Source organism: Rattus norvegicus, chromosome 4 (genome assembly GCF_036323735.1).
Source record: "Rattus norvegicus strain BN/NHsdMcwi chromosome 4, GRCr8, whole genome shotgun sequence".
NCBI classification, from domain to species: domain Eukaryota; kingdom Metazoa; phylum Chordata; class Mammalia; order Rodentia; family Muridae; genus Rattus; species Rattus norvegicus.
Genome location: NC_086022.1, coordinates 182,780,210 through 182,803,410, shown reverse-complemented (window position 1 = coordinate 182,803,410; position 23,201 = coordinate 182,780,210). Strand labels below are relative to the sequence as shown.

The window sequence follows — 23,201 nt, the reverse complement described above, 5'->3', positions numbered from 1 at the left end:
ATGATGTCCAAGAGCTGCTACTGTGCCCCAGCCAGAGCCATTGTGATAATCCCATGTTTATGACACTTCTCTAAGAGAGCATTATTGTCACTTAAATACGTAGTGCTTCTTTTAGGTAGCAGGGCTACTTGGTTAAATTTTTGCTAAAAATCTAAAAATTTAAGGCTACCTGAATAGGTTCATGTAATTCTTTTAAAACACATTAAAGTTATATTTATTTATCTTCTGCACATGCTGGGAGAGAGTGCATTTGCTACAGAGATCAACTTGTGGGAGTCAGGCTTCTCCTTCTTACCATGTGGGTTCTGGGGATTGAATGCAAGTCAGGCTTGGTGGAGAGTACATGCCAGTCATGCTCATGCAACCCTTAAACTGATGTGTTCAGTGTATCGTTCTGGTTTTATAGGAAAAAGTATAACTGTACTATTTTGATTGTAGGAAGCATTAGCAGTTATCCCTCTACTCCTATGACACATTGATAAACTCTGGGTCGGATGGTAAGATCTATTCCGTCATGACTATGAACTTTAATCACTCTTACTGACAGTGGGGCAGAATAGAAAGACTAGCCATAATAATTTCATTTTCCTTCCTTTGCTTCTATTAGTTCTGAATATAACATGGTCACAAATGCCTTAGGGTTGAAAAGTAGAGAAAATCCCTAGAATTGAAACAACTCTAAACACAGAGAAACAGAAGATACTAAATTTTATATCAAATATTAAATTTGTATAAAGTACTTGCAATGCAAGTGTTGAATAGTAGAGTTTGGAGCCCAAGAACCCATATAAGTCAATTTGTCAGCCTATCTCTAATACCAGCACAGTGAGGCAGAGACAGGCTCACTGGAACAAATGGCCCAGCTGGACAAACCACATCAGCAGGTTCCAAGTCAGCCCAGAGACTCTGCCTTGCAATACCACAGAATCTATTGAGAAAAGTAGATATTTGACGTCAACTTTGAGCCACCGTATGCTTCTACGTGTGTGTACACATATCCGTGTGCTCACATGGCACATACATGTATACACATCATACACATACATACACAAGCCAAGCAGAATTAAGTGGCCACAGGAGAATTCACAGAATGATAGGCAAGGTAGACACCTGGCCTTGATAACCCTTGCTATCCAAGGGAGATTGGTTTGCATATCCTAATGTGTATTTAAATGGTCTCTAAGTTGCCTCATACACTGAGCATAATGTAAACGCAGTGTGTTTGTTGTAGTATTTATGGAATAATGGCAGAGTACAAACACAGCATTCAGATTGGCAGTTGGTTGAGTGTGAAGACGAAAAGTCACAGATACAGAGGGCCCCTGCTCGAGTGTCACCTCCTCTCATTTGTAAGTAATCAACCACCTCCAAATCAGTGAATTAACTAACCTGAGACCAGTTTCCTACACCAACACAGACCATAAAAAACAAGTTTAATCAACAAGGCTGCGAGGAAAAACAATCTCAAGAGAAAATCAGAACCCAGCAACCACAGGGAGTCAGTGTCACACAGAACAGTTGCTCTCTGCAAAGGGTCATAGCTGGGGGCTCTACAAAGTGAGGAAAGTTAGCTTGTCTTACAGAGTATTGGCTCCATAGATGTCTAAGGATGTGTTATGAGTACCTAGTGCACTGTGCAGAAGGCTCGCCCCTGCTACTCAGTTCTGTCTGTGTATCCATTCACGTTCCCTTCGTGTTTATTCATGAAAGATGGCTGATTCTATCTGCTGTAAGGCCGGGGTTATCATGAGGACAAGTGTGCATCTATGCAACTGTAAATGAACCAATGTAACATCTCTCCTGCTGCCCTACCCACGACTCATTCTCAGAGCGAGGAGAACTGAACCCAGGGCCTTTGCACATTCAATCTCCACCCCCAGGCCAGTGATGGCATTCTGTTCTAATACAGCAAGCACACAGAATTTAAAGTAACCTTTCTTCTACATCCCAATGACCGTTTCCTGTCCCATCCTGTCCCTCTCTGGATCCAGAGGGGAGGGCAGTGTGACAAATACCCATCCACCACTGCCTGAGGTCCTCTGAGGTCCTCTCCTGTGTTCAGTTACAGCTCTCTGCTATTCCTGTTCCCATTAGTTCTTCAAAACCACCAGTTAGCACAGGAGAAAAAAAGGTATGCACGAATCAGCCTACCTTTCTGTAATTAACAGAATGTCCCACACTTTGTCCAAGTTTTGAACCCACAGCTCTCCAGCTCCCCAATTCAACTTCACTTCATTCCCATGAGTCTCCAAGTTTGAAGCTCTACTTACGTTGCTTCAGAAGAAGCACAAAGCTGTTAGAGATCGTAACGGCAGGTGTATGTCCAATGCAGTTAACACACACAGGCATGTCTAACTTATGCTATCCTTTAATATTATGGAACAAATAGCTTCATTGTATATAGATAGTTGTGTGAAATGGGGGATATGTTTCTCCTAATTTATCTTCTGAAAGACAGCTCTACAAGTATTTGGAGGAAAGCTCTCTGGGAGAGAATGGTGGAAGTCCATGATGACCTTTCTCATCTTCTCTAGTCAGGCTGTATGTTGTGTCTTCATGCTTACATGTTTGATGTGTGTGTGTGTGTGTGTGTGTGTGTGTGTATGTGTGTTTATATGTGAGTGTGTGTGTGTGTGAGAGTGTATGTGTGTGTGAGTGTGTGTATGTGTGTTTATATGTGAGTGTGTGTGTTTATGTGTATGTGAGTGTGTGTATGTGTGTGCTTATGTGTGTGTGAGAGTGTGTGTATGTGTGTGAGAGTGTGTGTATGTGTGTGTATGTGTGTGTGAGTGTGTGTGTGTACATGAGAGTCTGTGTGTGAGTGTGTATGTATGTGTGTGTTTATATGTGTGTGTGAGTATGTGTGTATGTATGTGTGTGTGAGTGTGTGTGTATGTATGTATGTGTGTGTGTGTGTGTGTATGTGTGTGTGTGTGCGATTCTAGACAGTAGCCCAGAGAGCAGGGACTCCACCGCCTTATTCATGTGTCTCAGCACCTTTCTGTCCCTGGGATCCTGCTTCCTTAGTAGGAAGTGCCACATGGGATCCTCAGGAGGGGTCGGTTTCTATACCATGTAAGCTTTAGGGAAGCAGGGATGGGGGGATGGACATACAGGAGAACAGGAGGATCAGAAGGATCCACCTTTGGGGGTCATGGGGAGATATATCAAAGGAAGAATGGTAGAATAGGATGCTCTTACAGAGAAGGAATCAACATCGTGAAACATGGACCAGAGTAGTGGTGGATTCCTGGGAAGAAGACCGCAGAAGACAGTCATCCTCAGTCTGGGGCATTAGTTTCACACTGAATTTAAATGTTTTCCAGGGAGGAATTTCTAAACTTAATGCTTGTTGTCAGTTCATTCTCTTTCTCCCCCACCTTTATCTCTTTCCTCTCTGCCATGACTGTAAGTTATGGACTTTTTCTGGTGATGTATACTTGCCAGGGCACTGGACATACTGGAGACAAGACATCAGGAGAATCCCTTCTCTGGGAGGGAAGTTTATTTTTCCTTTTAGCCTTGGAGTATTTTAGTATCTGCATACAGTTTGGAAACAGAAGGTGGCCCAGGGAGCCCTTCACTGTGGTGAGCTGCATGTTACTTCCCGTCTCAGGTGAACTCTCAGAGGTTTGCAATCACATAGTTCCCTTGCAGGTATCAAAGAGGAGAACAGTGGATGAGACCCTTGGAATTAATTCACTTCTGGGTCTTGAGTCAAGCAGATGGGCCCTTTACCTGGAATCATGGTTAAGGAATAGGTGCCACAATGAAATGGAAGCTCAGTGACAAATGCCAGTTCCACACTGAACAAGATCTGGGGCTTTCCAGATGTACAGAGGACCTGGGAATCAGACCGCATGTGCCTTTTCTTCAATTCTCCTGAGAAACTATTAACGTGAAATGCTCCCTTGTACTCGTTCCTCTAAATGACCCCCATTTTGAAGATTTTTAAGTGACAGGTAAAAACATCAGTTCTTAGAGCAAGGGAGACAGAAAGGAAGGGAGTGAACTCCCAATGTAGCTGAAGCTTTTAAAAGGGAGTGCATTTTAAATACAATTACAGTACTGCCTGAAATTGTATACTGGCAGATTCACCTTGTAACAGTCACTTTGTGTGTGTGTGTGTTTTTTTTTTTTTTTTTTAAGTATAACACCTACAAGACACAAAGCTCAAGTGGTTGGAGCAAAATAAGAAGCAGAAAACAGAAATAAACTTCTGAGAGTAGAACCATGTCCCATGAAGAAAGTGTTTTTTGTTTATCAGCAACAAACGAAAACAGACTAGAGATCACTTCAGCTAAGGTAGGAAAGTGTGTCCCAGCAGAATCCATCCACAGACCATCCCCTGCTGGATGCTGGAGGAATTCTTCACCAAACCAATTATCCCCCAGCACCATAGCAACTGACTTATATAAATGTGCTCATCATCACAACCGTAAGGTAGGATCTGTGGTAGTTAGCCTCTGGGCATGTATCTGAGGGGGTGTGTTGACTGTGTTGCTTAAGGTGAGAGGCACCAGCACCTGGGCTTGGTTCCTGGGAAAACCAACGAACCAACAAACCAACGAACCAACGAACCAACGAACCAACGAACCAACGAACCAACGAACCAACGAACGAACCAACAAACCAACCAACGAACCAACGAACCAACGAACCAACGAACCAACGAACCAACCAACCAACGAACCAACCAACCAACGAACCAACGAACCAACGAACCAACCAACCAACCAACCAACCAACGAACCAATGAACCAACCAACCAACGAACCAACGAACCAACGAACCAACCAACCAACCAACCAACCAACGAACCAATGAACCAACCAACCAACGAACCAACGAACCAACGAACCAACCAACCAACCAACCAACCAACCAAACAAACAAACAAACAAACAAAAAACAAAAACAGAAGACAGCAAGATGAGCAGGAAGACCCCTGTTCCTTATTCCCTAACTTTGGACTCAATGTGGCCAGTTCTCTCACACTCCTTCAGCCATGGCTTCTCTGTCATGCTGGACTATGCCGCAGTAGAACTCTGAACCCTAATATGTCCTTTCCCCATAAGTTGCTTTTGTTAGGTTATTTTATTGGGGAGAGGAAGTAACAAAAAGGGGCCCTGGGGGCCCAGAAAGACTGAAACAATCCTAAACTAATTCACACAGCTAGCAAGCTATCAGCCACGAGTTGAACCTGTATCAGCCCAACTCCAAGACTTCTCTCCTGATCATTTATAACTCTATCATCTAGTGATGCTAAGAAGTGAGGAACAGAGGTATAGCCTAATGTTTCTGCAGCCCTATACTTAACAAGGTTTTTCTTTAGAGATTTTCAGGGCTGAGAATATAGCTCAGTGGAAGAGTGCTTGCTTAGCATGCACAAAGCCCTGGCTTCAATCCATATATAGCAATTCCTATTGTGTGTGTGTGTGTGCGCGCGCGCGCACACACACACACACACACACACACACACACGGATTTTCTATCTTCCTTCCCTTCAGTGGTGTATCTCTTACTGGAAGAAGGGACTAGCAGAGAAAAGTAAAGCATTTTTCCAAAGCACTTTGCTTTCAAAGTGTCCTACCTTATAACTTCACTAACAACCCCAGAGAAGCCAAGAGGAAGCCGTGTGCTGCTGCACAGCCCCTCATCTGACCCGACTTACTCCATGGAGTCAATGATCTTTCTCGGCTCCACGGGGCACGGGTAGATGACCTCATCGATGTGGCTCAGGTTGCAGTTAGAAAAGGCAGTGGAGATGTGGATGAAGGCTTCCAGCTTTGGCATCTCGCTGGCCATGAGCAGGAGCTGCTGGGTGGCGGTGACGTTCAGCTGCACAGCTTCTCTGGAGAGGATGAAGTGGAAGGAAGCAGTGAAGACACTCAGCAAACCTGGTGTACCACACTGTGAGTGTACTTACCCCGGTGACCCATGTGTCAAGCTTTGTAACTGGTGTAGGAGCAATGGCTGTGCCTACTTCAGTAATAGGTGGATGGCTGGGATTTGGGTGGCACATCATGAGACAAGGAGGAAAAGGATGGCCCATGGCCTCATAGTTCTGCGACACATGAAATTGTAACGTGCTCCTGGTATGTGGAGTCCTTAGTCCTAGTCTGAAGCAACTGTAAATATCGTGTCTGGAGGTTACGTGATTCTAATCAGTAAAATGTACAAAAGGACGTTGGTCCTTTAAACTTACTAACTGGCTTCCATAAGTGGTCATCAAAAGAACAAAAACCAACAAATGAAGAATCTACCTCTAGATGGGAAATAGAAATAACATGGAGGGAGCTAAGTAGTTATTTGAAATAACAGTGTGGGTTGTTGTAACGATCCAGGCCAGCCATGAAGATTGGGCCAAATCCTAAACTGTAGCTGATACTGTAGAGAGCTATATAAACTAGGAATAACAGTAAGACGGCCAGAATTCACTCAAGGGGCACATGCCTTACCCAGCATCAGGAAACCCATTACTCTATGCTAACTCAAAAAGAGAAAAACTACACCGCCATACACCTGTTACTGTTAAGAATGTGTGCTCAATACCCTAAAACTAGAGTCACAGGCAGGTGAGAGTCATATGTTATAGATGTTAGGAACCAAACTAGGGTCCCCTGTAAGGGCAGTCAGTATACAAGCTTAGCTCCTGTGCCATCTCTCCAGCTCTTCCTTCCCTCCCTCCCTCTCTTCCTCTCTCTTCCTCCTTCCCTCCCTCACTCCCTCTCTTCCTCTCTCCCTCCCCTCTTCCCTCCCTCTCCCCTCCCTCCTTCCCTTCTTTCCTTCCTTTCTTTCAGAACAAAATGAAATGACACTTTATTTCCATTTCCCATGTAAAGAAACTTACTAATGAAATGATAAAAGAACACACATTTCAAGTTCTATCAAAAGCCATAACTAAAGGGGAATGGCTAGGAATACTGCCTTTCAGGGTAACAAAGATGCCGTCAGACATTGCCAGTTAGCCCCTGAAGTTACTACCCCATGATTGGAGAAAAACAAGTTAATAAATGGATGTAAAGCACTGAAAGCCCAGTCTCAAAAATTGCTATAATATTATAAAATGATATATTTGTAAAATGAACAAAAGAAGCTAAAAACAATTAGAATGCAGACAACCCATTCACTAAAACATCTACTAAAAATTATGGCAAAACACTAAAGCAGTATTCTACGTCTAAATGCAAACTAGAGACTACAGTGACCTGAAAGCACACAGGCTTGAAGTCATTAGTGGGTACATAAAACCTCGTAAATTTCAGGAGTAAAGTAGAATGGAATGAATGGAAAGACATTTTTATTTAATGGGAAGGATTGGTATTTCTAAAATGTTAAGTTTTTCTAAGTAAATCTATATGAAGGTAACTTGGAAAAATTATGCTAAGCTTAAATAAGTACCCCTGCCTGGGAACGATGGGTTTTTCTGTTTTAAAAGGTTCCTCTGAGTACTGATCACCTAATCAACATTAGCTCTTAGAATGGTGTGATATTTTCTGAAAAAGTGTAATCAATGGAAGAAAGTGTCAGAAAGTTAGGACAAGAATTTTGCTTCAAATAGATTGAAAAACAAACCCCTTGATAAGTATTGTTTGAGAACTAACCATCTGCCAGAGAATAAGACAGCTACTGTCTACCTGACCAGGTCACTACTTTTGTAGAATTTCCCTGACTACCCATGTTCGTAGTTAAAAGCATTTAAAATGAGCTGGGTGTGGCAGGACACACCCGGAGTGCCAGCCCTCAGGAGGCGGAGGCAGGTGGATCTAAATTCCAGGCCAGTCTGGTCTATGAAGTGGGTACCAGGACAGCCGGGGCTCTGTAGAGAGACCCTGTCTCGAAACAAATGAATAAATGATAAATAAATGAATGGACTAATAAAAACGTTTCAAAGGGACCAAAGATCTAAACGTAAAAACAAAAGTACAACAATAATTACAGAAGTTGCGAATAGACACAGTGGAGCAGAAAGGCGAAATACGCTGAGCAGTTATAAAAGATGACGTTAATCTGTGGATGCTTCTAGGCAGTCTTGAAGTCGCAAACATGTTCCGTTCAAAATGAGAAAACAGGATGAATAGGGGTTTCGCAAAGGCAATTATCAATAAGCATTTAAGCATGCCAACCTTTCTAATCATCAAAGAAAGGACGAAAAATGTGCAGTAATACTACGTCTGCTGTCATTTCCAACGGTACTGGACAGGGTGCAGAACGCTCTCGGCACGACACCCTTTCCTTGGAGTTACATCTGCATAACCGCAGAAGCAGGCAGAAAGGTGAGTATGCGTGCCTGCCACTGTCGACTGTCGCCTCTGCACACCAGGATAGGGAGGCGCTCCGAAGTGTCTTTGTATGTTTCTTTTTAAACTTTTCACTGGAGTATGTTTTGTTGTGGGGTTTCTTTCTTTTTCTGATTTTTATTTTTTTAGATTCCATGAATTCTTACACACACACACACAGAGAGAGAGAGAGAGAGAGAGAGAGACAGAGACAGAGACAGAGACAGAGACAGAGACAGAGAGAGACAGAGACAGACACACAGACACACAGACACACAGACACACAGACACACAGAGATAGCTATAAGCTACAGGAGGATGGGGGAGTTTACCTCAGATGTGCATCAAAGCGCACTGTGGCTGCACAGTGGAAGACGATGTTGGTGCAGGACAGAAGTTCTTGCATATCTTCCTTGCTGATGGCGAAGTCACGCTGGTTGAGGTCTGCAGAGATGGGTCTGATCTTCTCGTGCACATTTGGACAGACTTCCTTGACTCTCTCGAACAGCTGAAACAGAAGTCCACATGCCAAGTGCACCATTAATGCTCTAAAGCCCTGCTATGCATAACTGCCTTTTATGTTTATAGGTTTATACTCAAAACCTGCCTTACACAAATGCTAGTGTTTTCTGTGAAAGTGTCTCCACTTTATTTCACGAACTCGGTGTAGTCTGGATCCTAACTCCGGGAACATCTGAAGAAGCCATGTCTAATATCAGTCGGATGCATGATTTGAACTTTGCTCTAGACATGAAGGGGTGAAGGTCTTTGTGCTGGACAGATTTATGTCAACTTGACAGAAGCTAGAGTCCTTTGAGAGGAGGGAACACTGACTGAGAAAATGCCTTCATAAGATCAGGTTGTAGGCAAGTCTGTAGAGTGTTTTAATTAGCGATTGATGAGGAAGGGCCTAACCTATCGTGGGTAGTGCCACCTGGGCTGGTGGTCCTGGGTTCTATAAGACAGCAGGCTGAGCAAGCTGGGGGAAGCAAGTCAGTAAGAAACATCCCTCCATGGCCTCTGCATCAGCTCCTGCTTCCAGGCTTCTCTCCTGACTTCCTTCAGTGATAGACTATGATCTGGAAGTGTAAGCCAAATAAACCCATTTCCCTCCCAACTTGCTTTCTGGTCATGTGTTTAGTCTAGCCTATTTTGATAAGATGGAATTTTCATACAGCATCCATGGAGATAAATGTCTGGAACTGTTGAGAGTAAAAAGTCAGCCTTTGATTTTTAAACATGAAACAAAATCAGAGGTCTCCTTGGTCAGCACACTCTGGAGTATGCTCCTTGGTTCACAGTAACAGGCTCCTTGGTTGAGTAATAAAACACGAAATCTGGGCTTTGGATGCACTCCGTTGGCAGGGAGTGCTTGCCTTCCGTGCACAAGACCCTGTAGTTGATGCCCTGAGCACGGTGTTAAAACCAGACATGGTGATGCACATAGGTGATCCCAGTGCCAAAATTCATCTTTTCTACTTAGCTACTTTGAGGCCATGTTGGACTACCTGAGACTCTATCTCAAACAAACAAACAAATAAACAAACAAACACACAAATAAAAAATCAAAACCAAAACCAAACAAAAACCAAAACAATCCAGGTAGTCAAATAAATCATATTGCATTTGCATCAGGCAAGAGCATGTTCAAAGACATTCTTAGAGCTGGGTGAAAATGAAGGGACTCTCCCAGGCAGCCATCAAATGCCATGTTCTGTCCCTGAGCGTCCATTTTCTACATGGTAGGGCTAGCCCCTCAATAGGTGTCATATCAGTTCTGAAAACAGTTAGGGAGTTGGACCGGTCCTCAATGTTTCGTTTTGGCATCTGGGATAGATAAGGTTGATTAAATGTCCTGGATTCAGTCTGGCTCTTGGAAACAGATCTTTAACAGTCATAATCTTAACCATAAATATGCTTTTACAGTCAAGTGTTTCCCAATGATAATTCTTTTAGCTGTACAACAGATGTATGAGTTTGTGTGAAATGTTTGAAATCCCTGCCTTTTGGTAACTGAGTTTGTATGAGCCTCTTTGAATCTTTATGGTGTAATTTTCCTTTGTTATCTTGCTTGTACTTCTGCGGACACTTTGGAGAGGAGCATAAGTTGGGTGGAGGGCAGACGCATCACCCTGTGCACCACTTTTATAAGAGTTCACAGCCAGAATGTGGACTCTTTAATGAAGGGGTGACCCCCGTGCCTCATTTGGGAGGGCATCTATAGGAAGTTTGACTTTGTTTTCTGGGCATCATTGGATGTAATCTTATTTTATAAGAGCCTTTGACCTCTATTGCTTCATTGAATCCCTCTCTTCAAACGGGAATATATTATCTAGTCCTAGTGATAAACCAGTACTTGTTTACTTAGTACTTTTATTCTGAGCAGGAAAATGGTGAGGTCTTTTAAGCTAAAGGGCACACTGTGGACCTTCCAGAGCTCTATAGGAGTTTTTGGGTGTGGAGCTGAAGCACCAGGGGTGTTGGGTGTTAGCTCCAGTCCAGTTGCAATTAAGTTTCTATAAATCATACTGAAGAACTTATGAATCCAAAATATAGTGAAGCATATACTCACACACACACAAACACACACAGACATGCATACATACACATACACGCATACATGCACACACACACACACACTCACACACACAGACATACACATATACACACACACACGCACACACCACACATACAAACACACACACAGACACACACATGCACATACACACAGACTCACACATACACACACAGACATACACACACACATGCATACACCACACATACAAACACACACACACAGACACACACACATGCACACACACAGACAAACACAGACATACACACACATGCACACACCACATATACAAATACACATACACACACACAGACACACACATAGGCATACACACATGCACACACACACACATGCACACACCACACATACAAATACACATACACACACACAGACACACACACATAGACACACACACATGCAGAGACACACACACATACACACACACTCACACATACACACACACAGACATACACACACATGCACACACCACACATACAAACACACACAGAGACACACACAGACATACACACACACAGACACACACACACATAGACACACACACATGCACAGACACACACACACACATACACACTCACACATATACACACACATGCACACACCACACATACAAACACACACAGAGACACACACAGACATACACACACACACTCACACATACACACACACAGACATACACACACATGCACACACCACACATACAAACACACACAGAGACACACACAGACATACACACACACACTCACACATACACTCACACAGACACACACACACGCACACATCACACATACAGACACACACATGCACATACACACAGACACACACACACTCACACATACACACACAGACATACACACATATGCACACACCACACATACAAACACACACAGAGACACACACACACTCACACATACACACACACAGACACACGCACACACACATCACACATACAGACACACACATGCACATACACACATACACACACAGACATACACACACATGCACACACCACACACACAGACACACACACACTCACACATACACACACAGAGACATACACACACATGCACACACCACACATACAAACATACACACAGACATACAGACACACACTCACACATACACACACACAGACACACATACAAACACACACACATAGACACACCCAGACACACAGACACACAGACACAAACACACACACAGACACACATACAAACACACACACATAGACACACACAGACACACAGACACACACACACACCATAAAGCATCAGGTTCTCCCTCTTTGCTAGTCATTTCTGTGGGCCCCAAAGGGTCAATCTGAAAGTTTTTAACTGCTTCAGTGAGGACCATTGCTGTTACACCTCATGGCAGTGTAGCGTGATTGTGTGCTTCGGACTGCTTGGGAGATATAGAAGGTTCTGAATCAACAGTTCTGAGTTGAAGTGTGAGCGCCTGTGCTTAGTACCGGCATCCAATGACTGTGACAGGTGACACACTGCAGGCGTGTATCAGAACCGTGCATATTCTGCAAAGACATCAGACCTGTCCTCATGTGGAGCTGGGCTAAATCCTCACCCTACTCTTCATTCTTCATGTAACAAGATCAAGTTCCAAAGTTCTCTGGGCCTTTCTTTTTTTTTTTTTTTTTTTTTTTTTTTTGCATGTTTAGTTAAGACGCTGATCATGGGACTGTATTGTCCTGTGACTTTAGAGAATTAGAGACTCACTATAATAAGCTATTCTTGAGAGCAGTCTTTCGCTTGTCGGAAGTTTTTATAAGAACCTATAATCAGTGCTAATGGAGGTACATGTTAGTCATCTTTGTATGGTTTGTCCCCAGGAGGTACATTCCACAGTGTGCTTTGAGAATCCGTATGTGGGCAGGAAAGACATATCCTGGAGGGTAGAGGGCCAACACAGATTGTTTCTAGGCTCTAACAGGACTGTGTTGAAGAGAAAGGGGCTGACAGACAGGCAGACAGGGCCTAGCACTTTGGTTCTAAGATTGTGTCGCCAAGGAAGCAGCTCTGAGAGGAGGCGAGAGTGCCTTGGCTCTCAGAAGAGCTGCCTTTCAGCTTTGCTGTGTCACCTCCTTGGCACAGATCACACAGCCTGGGGGAGGGGCAGTTTCTCACCTGTGACATAAGAACGAACACTTCACAAGGATTTTTAAGATTGAATATGATAATGAAAGTCTGCGCTTGGCATAGCACCTGTCACTTAATGGACCCTTAAAATCACTATTGTTTTTCATTTCCCAAAGCTGCCAAACAGGGAGTGCATCCACTTCCTTTCCTGCCCTCCTCACCCACTCCTTTCCGCTCTCCCTCTCCTCCTCCCTCCCCCTCTCCTCTCCTCTTTCCCCTCCTCCTCTCCTCTCTTCTCCTCTCCCTCCTCACCCCTTCACTTTTCTTCCTCTTCCCTCTCCTGTTCTGCTCCCTCCCCTTCCCATCCCTCTCCTCCCCTCCTCTCCTCTCCAGCTCCCCTTCACTGTATTGAACAAGTTCTCTCTGATCTTAGTAGTTGTCAGATTGGCATAGCATCTTAAATCAAGCGCTGTTGTGTGAGCTAAGGTCGTGGCTGTGAGCCCTGCTTGCCGGATCATCCTCTGTATTCCAAAGTTCATTCGCCTCAGGGGCAACTAACAGCTTATTGAATAATTTCTGTTTTTCCATGTAAGTTTATATAGTGTTCAATGTAACATGCCCAATGACAGGTTTAGCTTATAAAAATGCAGCATAATGCTATGTGTGGGCCCACACCTTCAATTCTAGCATTCGGGAGGCAGAGACAGGAAGATCTCTGAGAGTTCAGAGATAGCTTAGTCTATACAGCAAGTTCCAGGCCAGCCAAAGCTGCATAGTGAGATCCTGTCTCAAAAATAAGTAAGTAAGTGAATGAATGAATGAATGAATGAATGAAGTGAAAAGACTTAAGAATTAGTAGACATAAGTAAGAAGATGGGTTTTTTCTGGTTCTCTGTGCACCCACTGGATTAAAAAACTCTTCTTTGGAAGCTGCTGCTCTCTGAGACCAGGGAAACAGGAAAAGGAAGGCAGCAGCTACATATCCCACAGAAGGAGAAGGAAGCAGTCTGTGAGTTTTGACGGACAGAACGTCTGTCCTCTCTTCTATAATCCTAGGCATATCCAGATATCCAGAGGCAAAGTGTGCCCCGTGTGTGTGTGTGTGCAGTGCCCACAGAGGCCAGAAGAGGACGATGGAACTGGAGCTATGGGTGGTTGTGAGTCACCATGTGGGTGCCGGTAACTGAACCTGGGTCCTCTGTATGATCAGCAAGTGTTCATAACCACTGAGCCATCTGTCCAGGCCTCGTTTTATGCTTAAGACTTGGTGAGAGTAAAGCTGTTTCAAGAGTGACGAGTGCTACGTATTTCCTCAATGGATTTGTCAAAACCCTGATTTCCACTGTAATTTGAGATCTAAGGCCCTTTTCTTCCTTCCTTTCTTCCTTTCTTCGTCTCTCTCTCTCTCTCTCTCTCTCTCTCTCTCTCTCTCTCCCTCCCTTGCTCTCTGCCTCTCTTTTTTAATCTAAGTTTAATCTAAGGGGAGCTAGGATTCTCTCTACATCAATGCCAGGGCTGGCAATAGATATCCAACCTGTGCCTCTTGAATGTCTCCAGAATTTTAGGGTTGGGATCTCATTTACTAAAAGTCCTGTTGCTTCTTATACTTCCTTCTCATCCCTCTCTCTCATGCCTTTCACTTGGAACAGACTTACAGACACTATGCACTAAATGTGTGGTTCCCTTTTTCCTTCTAGGGTCACGGCACACCTGACCCTACTTTCTGTTGCAGGTTCCCACCTTCTCTCACAGGTCCAAGAATGCATTACCAAAGACAAGCAGAGGATCTTCCTCAACCACCATGGCAGTGGAGTGGGCAGTGAAGAACATTCCAGAAGGTGGAGCAATCAGCCGCAAAGAGTGATGGTAAAGAGCCTCTCTCCAGAGAGTCCAGTCACAGACCAAGGGAGGGACTTCTTACTCCACTCTATCATCTTCTCGAGGAGCTTTCTCAGTCCTTACCAAGTACATTTCTTAATAGACACATCCCTGTCTTGCCTGACATTTCAAATAGCTTTCATTGTCTAATTTTCTTATTTCTTAAATGGTTTACTCTGTCTCTGTCCTACTGCCGTCTATGAAACTTGAGTTCTAAGAGTTCCCTAGCACCATGGACTCTGATTCGAGAATGTCATGGGACATAAGGGCAGAAAGGAATTTTGTGACCTAAAGTGAAGACAGTGGGGGTTTCCTCATGGGTAGCCATGTGTGTATTTCTCAGGCATGGGAGATGTATCCCAGTGGCAACCTTGCAGAGTTGGCACTGTATGGGTAGTTCTTCCTGCCCAGACCAGACTGATCTTCCTGTAGAATCAGTCCTGGTTGGTTCTCATTGCTAATGTCATACATGGAGACATCGATGACTTGGGGGCGATGTGTAAAAGATGGCAACCTTTCCACCAATGCCTTGGATCCCAAGTGGCTGGGTGTCTTGCTTCTCCTATCAGCTGGCTTTCTGGGATGGTGGGGGCTGTCTATTTCAGCACATGTTTGCAATTCTTATAAGCTAGAGAGCAAGAGCTATCTAAGTATACCCGTGAATGGGAACATATATATCACAGATCTGTGAAATCTGGGAGAGTATGGTTACTTATGAGCCTGGCACAGAGGTACAAGCCTGGAATTCTAGCCCTTGGGACGTAGAGCAGGTAAATCCTGAGTCTGAGGCCATTCTAAGTCACATAGCAAGACCCCATCTCAAGGGCAGCAATAACTAAAAAGCTACCTATTCATTTTTATTTTTGTCCCTTATAAAAGCCATGATAGATGAGCAAGTGTGGGGAATGTGTGTATGTGCTTGATGTAAGTGTGAATCTGGTTCAGGTAATCCACGATTTGGCTTTAGAGATAATGAACGAAAGAGCTTCTCTGGGTAAAAGAACTCAGAGGTCATCGATACTATCTTTGTATTATGCAACACAGTACTTTATACATTGATATCTCATTTAATCATCACAAATCTCTGTGAAATCGCTTTTGTTAATTGATCCATTGTATAGATAAACAAGATGTGTGTGGGTTAGGCAACGATGGCAAGTTCTTCACCCCGGGCTGTTTCTCTGGTGTGAGAAGGAATGGGTGGGATCAAATCTTAAGCTTTTTCTACAGTCCTGCACGATCCACCTTGCAAATCCAAGAGCTAAGCCTAGTCACTAACTAACTAGCTAACTGGTCACTACCAGTTACTAAGCACTTAAGACTTCTGGAACCGTCAACCTTCCAGACAATAGCTGTGAGATCAGAAGAAATTAAAAGGGATGCTGTGGTGAGGCCCTTCCCCTAATGAATAAAGATTTCTGGGGACCAATCACTGGGCCAGGAGTAGGCAGGACTTTCAGGTTGGAGGGAGAAGGCCAAACAACTCCCCCATTTTCCCTACCCCCCGTCAAAGATATCTTAATGCCCATGTACAGCTTGAAGAATTTATAGTCGCCAACCCAGTTTCCTAAATTTTGGGGGGCTGGTGGTGGTTATTCTAAAGTTGTCTTTCTGGGGGAATTTAGAAATGGTCATACTTTAACAGGAAGGAATTAGCTAGAATTGATTGTACAGCCATAATCTCATTTGGTAGAAATCCTTATAATTGTTACTAAGTTGAAGCTATAATTTCTCACTTTGGTACAGAATTTGTTTTGATGCAGAGTCAGGGTTTTTATTGGCATACATTTCTAGGTAGACACTGGACAGAAATTGCCTATTTCATCCACAGACAAAATACTGTCCAGAGAAAGGACACAGTATATGGAATAGTCCCAATATAATCTCTGCCAAGTCAGGGTAATCTGTCCTTCAAAATTCTGTGTTACCAAGGTCTATGAGATGATCCTGGAACAGAAGGCTGAAGACTGATGCTCTAAGTTCCTGACATACAGGGTCTGTATGGATAGGCAGCTTCCTCTACAACTTGTCTCAGTTCTGGAAACCATGTTAGGCTCCCTATATTTTCAGAAACTATTGGTCATTCTCGGATTTCTGACGGGGTTGAAGACTAATTATAGTCTCATAGCCTACCCAGACTATTTAGTATTGAGAAAACTATTTAATTAGATAGTTTTCAAACAATGTACAAGCTAGCCGGGACATAGCGTATGGATTTTAAGCCTTTCTTAAATTAGAATAGATAACAGAGTATTCTATTTAATTGACAAAAAGTGATGGACTGGGTGTTAGGTGTATTTTTGTACTTTGCAAATTACAGAATTGTAATAGTTGTGCTCAACTTAAATTTGAGAGAAAAGTTCTCTTTTTAATTGGACAGAAAGGGTGATATGTGGCAAGGACCTTCCCCTAATGAATAAAGATTTCAGGGGACCAATCACTGGGCAAAGAGTAGGCAAGACTTCCAAGTCAGAGGGGGTAAGAGAGGAGGAGAAAAAGGGACTTGAGGCTTTCGGGATGGAGAGAGAGCTTGGGGGTAGAGGCTGTAACAAACTAGAGGCCCCAGGTTAGATGGCAGATCTGACAGGATCCGTCACTGGAGGATTTAATTTAGTATGGCTTACTAGTTAGGATGTTAGTATTTGCCTCCAGCAGTTGAGTTCCCTATTGATTCTAAACTTCACTTCAATAGAGCTCAAGAGAAAGGTAAGGAGCACGTGGAGGTGTGGTAGTGACCCGCCAAGGGAACTTAACGAGTCAGGTGGAGGCATTTCAGGAATTCTGAGCCAGAGAGTCTTCGAGTCTGGCTGGGAATGTGAGTGGAGTCCACAGCAAGAGAGCTGCGAGATTGGCAGTCTCTACATGGGGCTAGCCATGGAGGCAGTGAGACCTCTGGGGCCAGAAATTAGCCTGCACTATCGTGGAATGGAAAATTCCTTTTTAAAATATTTCCTGCTACCACCAGAACCACAATGTGACACCAAGAGAGGACTAAGCTTGGGCAATTGTGTTTAGAATTGTTCAGTGCCATCAACATCAATTGCCCTCTAGTGACCCACTTCTGCCAGTCAGGCCTTTTACCTCGGTTTTCACAATGGAGAACAAGTGCCCAAAACAGAACAGTGGGAACATTTCAGATTCAAAGCATTAACACAATGATTTCTTTTCCTGCCCTAGATATTCTCTAAGCACCTCTGCTCTCCTTGGGGAAAACACCTCAGGATTCACTATTGTGTCTTCTTTTTCTGTTCCCTGTATGCTCTGGGCCATAAGTGGTGGTCTTCATTTCTTCTGTAGTTGCTGTGATAATAAACCTTAACAAAAGCAACTCGAGGGAGGGTGAAAAGGTTTACTTTACCTCACAGTTCAAAGAACAGTCCATCCTAGCAAGGGAATCAAGGCTGCAGGGGCGAGCTCAAAGGAACCAGTTACATTGTATCCACAAACGGGGCAAAGAGCTATAAATTCTTGTGCTCACCCCTTTCTATATAGTCCAGGATCCCAACCCAGCCAATGGTGCCACTCATGGGGAGGTCTTCCTGCCTCAAATACCCTAATTAAGATAATCCCCCACAGGCATGTCTGAGTCGGCCTACACCCCTGCTCGCAAGGGTGGCTTGTCTCCTGGTGATTCTAGATCCTGATAGTTAACAGTTGCCATTACAGAGCTGTAAGGATACATGTACAAAGTCCCTGGGACCTGAGGTATTGCCCATCGTACAAGGCCCTCCTCGCAAGACACACCTTACTGTTGAGGATCTGGAAAACCCTCTCCTGCAGTGTCTGTCCAGACTTGGGTCTCACGAGGATGTAAATGACTTTCAAGTGGGGGCTGGTACGGAATAACTTCTCCATGAGCACCTTGCCCAGGAAGCCTGTGGCCCCTGTGATGAGGATAGACTTGTTGCTGTAGAAAGCGGCGATCATGGACATGATTCCTCTGTTCTTCTTGTACGGTTCTGGGAAAAGAGTCCTGGAAGGAGAAAAATAAGGTAAGATCTCAGATGTTTCAAAATTCACAGTCACTGTGGGGCCAGGCCTGGGAGGGCTCCCCACGGAGGTCTCTGGCCTGGTTCAGTGCTCAGGTTCTGGTGGTGAAGAGAGAGAGAACTCAGGCAGGGAGGGTAAACAGCTTTAGCCGCCATGGTGACTTCAAGCTGAAGGCAGACAAGGGAAGGGGTAAGGGTGGTTTAGACCAGAAAGCATGAGAACAACCTTTTAAAATTAGAAACCAGGGCTCATGCAGCTATCAAATGTTTAAAAATTATGATGTAATTAATACTTCAACTTCAGATTTATTTAGCAACTATGTTGGGGCACATGACATAGTCCCATCTGCTATTCCTGCTCCCCAGGGTCTTCCTTGGGCTGAAAGTGGGTGGCTGCCACTTTCTGCATATGTCGCTCTGAGGGTTCAGCCATAGCACACAGCAGAGGCAGAGACATTTGACAAGGGAAGCTTGAAATCATTGGCTTTGGGGCGCTTAGAAAAAGCAACAGGCACAGCGGCTGACCAGGACATTTGGGATCGCCGTTTGCAGGAGCATAAGAAAGAGCTGACAAGCTGACTGACTGCTGATGTGAAGATCCTTTGTGGGCTGTGGAAGAGCAATTATGTGTTCTTTCTCTTCAATCCTAAGCAATGGACTGACAGCAGCCCCTAAAGCCAGGAAGACCAGCCCCTCTGAAAGCTCAGGACAGCTATGCTTTTCTGTTGCTAAGATCAATTTCAAGAAGGTTGCTTACATTTTCTAGTGTCTACCCCCATCTCTTTCCTCCAGAGATTTGAGGTTTTCATTGTGGAGATCTTTTACCTCCTAAATAATGTATTTTCTTTGAAGCTGTTGTGATGAGACTGTGTCCATGATTACCTTTTCGGCCTGTTTTCAGTTGGTGTATAGAAAGGCTGATGATGTTTGCAAGTTGATTTTGTATCCTGTCACTTCAGTAAACATCGATCGTTCTTAAAACCTTTCTGGTGGAATTTTGGGGATCTCTTATCTATCATATCACATCACATCACATCGTATCACATCATATCACATCATATTATATCATATAACATCACAACACATTGCATCACATCACATCACATCATATCACATCATATTATATCACATAACATCATATCACATCATATTATATCATATAACATCACAACACATCACATCACATATCACATCATATGAAAATAAGGATCATTTGATTTCTTCATTCCTCTGCACATCTGTTTAGTTTCTTTCTCTTGCTTTATTGCTCCAGCTAGTGTTCCAAGAACTCCATAATGAAAAGAAGCAGATCGGGTTGACAGCCCGGTCTTGTTACTGGTTTTAATGGGATCGTTTTGAGTTTTTCTCCATCTGGGGTGATGCTGTGTGCGAATTTGTCGTATGTAATCTTTATCATGTCGGAGTTCGTTCCCTGTAGCCTTAGTCTCTCTAGGACTTCTATTATGGCAGCATGTGGGTTTTGTCAAAGGTCTCCTTTTGTGTGAGATGATCTTGTGATTTATTATATTCATTGGCTTGTATATGCTGTGTGCCTCCTTGTTAGTTCATTGCTCTTTTAAAACCAAGTCTAACAAACAAAAGGAGAAAAAAAGACTAGCTTTGAAGCCACTATTTCAATATAGTTTTAAAAGTTTGTTTTACGTTATTGAGTGTGTGTGTGTGTGTGTGTGTGTGTGTGTGTGTGTGTGTGTGTGTGTGTACCATGTGTATCCCAGGTACCCTCAGAGGCCAGAGAGAACATTGGATCTGCTGGAACTAGAGTTAAAGACAGTCGTGAATAGTCATGTTGGGATGTGAACCCAAGTCCTATAGAAGAATAGCAGTGCTCTTAACCACAGAGCCACCTCCCCTGCCCCATTTCAATACAGCTGGTTAAATGCATGTCCAGAGTATCTGTTTATGTGAGTATGTAAGCCTATCAGTTGTTGAGGCATGACCACAATGCAAGGCATCAGAGTTCCTAAGAGGAAGTCAAACATGGCATCTGGAAAGACAACCTGATGTAAGTCTCTTGTTTCTCTTTCCTCTTGGAGATATGTAAACAGAGACACATTACAAACACGGAAAAATTGATCTGTTAGCCCAATGGGCGTGGGAACACAGCTGAGTGAAGAGTAAGCCAATATAATTTTTACATTTTGCTTAGAATGAAAATCTCTCATAACCATTTATATTCCAAGTCATTGGTGTCTGGCTATCAAGCAAAATGATCAACAAGTTCTGCCCCCATCTTTACGCACCACCCTCCCTGTCCCCAGATACAGATAGGGCTGCAGTACTGCAGCTCTCCACTATGGGGCAGTGCCTGCATTCTGAAACATCTGTAAGACAGAGTCACCCAAACCCCCATGAAGCCATGCCTGCCTGCTGTGAAGAGGGAAGGCAGTGCAGTGGGAATAGCATCATGGTCTGGGCAAGCCCATTCACACCTCAATTTAAACACATACTAGTTCAATGGAAAAACCGTGCACTGCACAATCCTAGTTCCTGGTCCTATTGGAGTGAGTGTTAAGAGTGTGTTAAGACAGCAGTCCAGACTTACTCTATTCTACTAAGAGACCGCAAGCCATTTCTTAAAGGGATGGGATCCTAAATCTGTCTGTCTGTCTCTTTTCTTCTCCCTCCACTTTCCCTACCCCCACCCCCACCGTGGTGTGCATGTATCCAGAGGACTATCTTGGATGTTACTGCTCAGGTGTCATCCAACTTGGTTTTTATTTCTATTTTTTATTTCTTATCAACCAATCTATCTATCTATCTATCTATCTATCTATCTATCTATCTATCTATCTATCTATCGATATATCTATCTATCTATCGATATATCTATCTATCTATTGACAGGATTTTTCCATGGCTTGCAATTTGCCAAGTAGACTAGGCTTTCTGGCCATCACACCAACCTGTTTCTGCCTTCCCCTCACTGGAATTACAGCTTTGTCAAGTTTCTGGGTCCTTATGCTTTTGAGCCATCTCCTTAGCTCTTCCACCTAAACCTTAAGGGGCTTCCATTTTGAGTCTCCTATTGTGGCCTGCCAGAGCCACCACTGATCAGTCACACACATCTGATTTGCTGGATATGTGTGGCATGAACAAGGCCTATTGTACAGATTCCTATTGTTCCGGTTCCCTCTCTAAGCCAGCTGCTTTAGAGATCTTTGGGTGAATGGGCTATAGTAACACATCTAAATGAGGACTCCCTGAATTCTTGCTGTTTCTTTGCTCTATGACTGCAGATGTCTTAGCAGTAAGTTCAAAGGTTTCTCTGCTCCTTGCTTAACTACATCCTCTCAGCAAAATGTCATCAATATAATGGACCAATGTGCTGATTTGTGGAAAGGAAAAGCAATCAAGATTCGGGCTAATTAAATCTATCACAGGGCTGGAGAGCTGAGGTGCTCCTGCAGCAGAGGTATCGATGGCTTTCTTAGCCGAAGTAAACTGCTAATTACATCTTTACTAAGTCAGTAATATTGTATCGACCTGAGCAGGAGGTAACTGAATTAGCTCAAGCTACATACAACAGTTGTATGTGGGATGTAGCAGATGTGTTTAGGGACACTGCTTGGTTAAGCTGAAGATAAACAGTTGCTATTTTCTAAAACCAAACAGGGAGAGCCTAACTAGGTAGATTGAATCCAGATATGGTGGGGATCATGACCCTGTCTGTGCCTTTCATCTCTCTTACGACAGCAATAATTTCTGTAATCTTTCTAGGGATATGGTTTTGTCTTGGGGACACTATTTTATGGATAGGGTAGTTCTAGTGACTTCTACTTGGTCTTGCCCACCAGTATATTCCCATTTTGAAGTTGGTGAGGCAACCCAGGAGTTATGCCTGTTCTGGAGTGCGTTTATTCTGCTATGCATCTGTTACCTGAAAAATCACCATGTGTTGGTCCTGGGAAAAGCTAACCCCACTGTGAGCAGCAACTGGCTAAAAGGCCAAATCTCCCTTAGAAGTGGTATTAATGTTTCAGGGCTGATGTTTGATTTCCTTTTTCCCAAGTGCACCGTTTTCCTTGCAAAAGACCACACCTTCTAGGCCTCATTGACGGAAACTGGAAAAAAGAGGTTAACAGGACAAATTCTTGGTAGTGAGGGACCCATGGCTCCAGTCACATATGTGGCATGAGATGGCATTGTCCAGCATCAGTGGGAGGTAAAGCCCTTGGTCCTGTGAAAACTCATTTCCCCAATATAGGGTAATGCCAGGGCATTGAGGTTGGAGTGGGTGAGTGGAAATGGGAGCATCCTCATAGAAACATGGGGAGGTGGAGGAGGAGAGGGAGTATGGGAGAGGAGGGAAAGGTATAACATTTCAAATGTAAATACATAAAATATCTGG

General features: G+C 43.7%; 1 protein-coding gene across 3 annotated transcripts in view; it reads right to left on the bottom strand.

The window, feature by feature from the left end:
• Positions 1-23,201, bottom strand: part of Far2 (fatty acyl CoA reductase 2) — a 113,792-nt gene that overhangs the window by 15,880 nt on the left and 74,711 nt on the right. For all 3 annotated transcript variants that reach the window (NM_001427803.1, XM_039108896.2, XM_006237697.5), the window contains 3 exon segments: positions 5,675-5,854; positions 8,615-8,790; positions 18,588-18,816. In NM_001427803.1, the coding sequence (NP_001414732.1) occupies positions 5,675-5,854; positions 8,615-8,790; positions 18,588-18,776 (545 nt within the window). In that variant the 5' untranslated portion in view covers positions 18,777-18,816.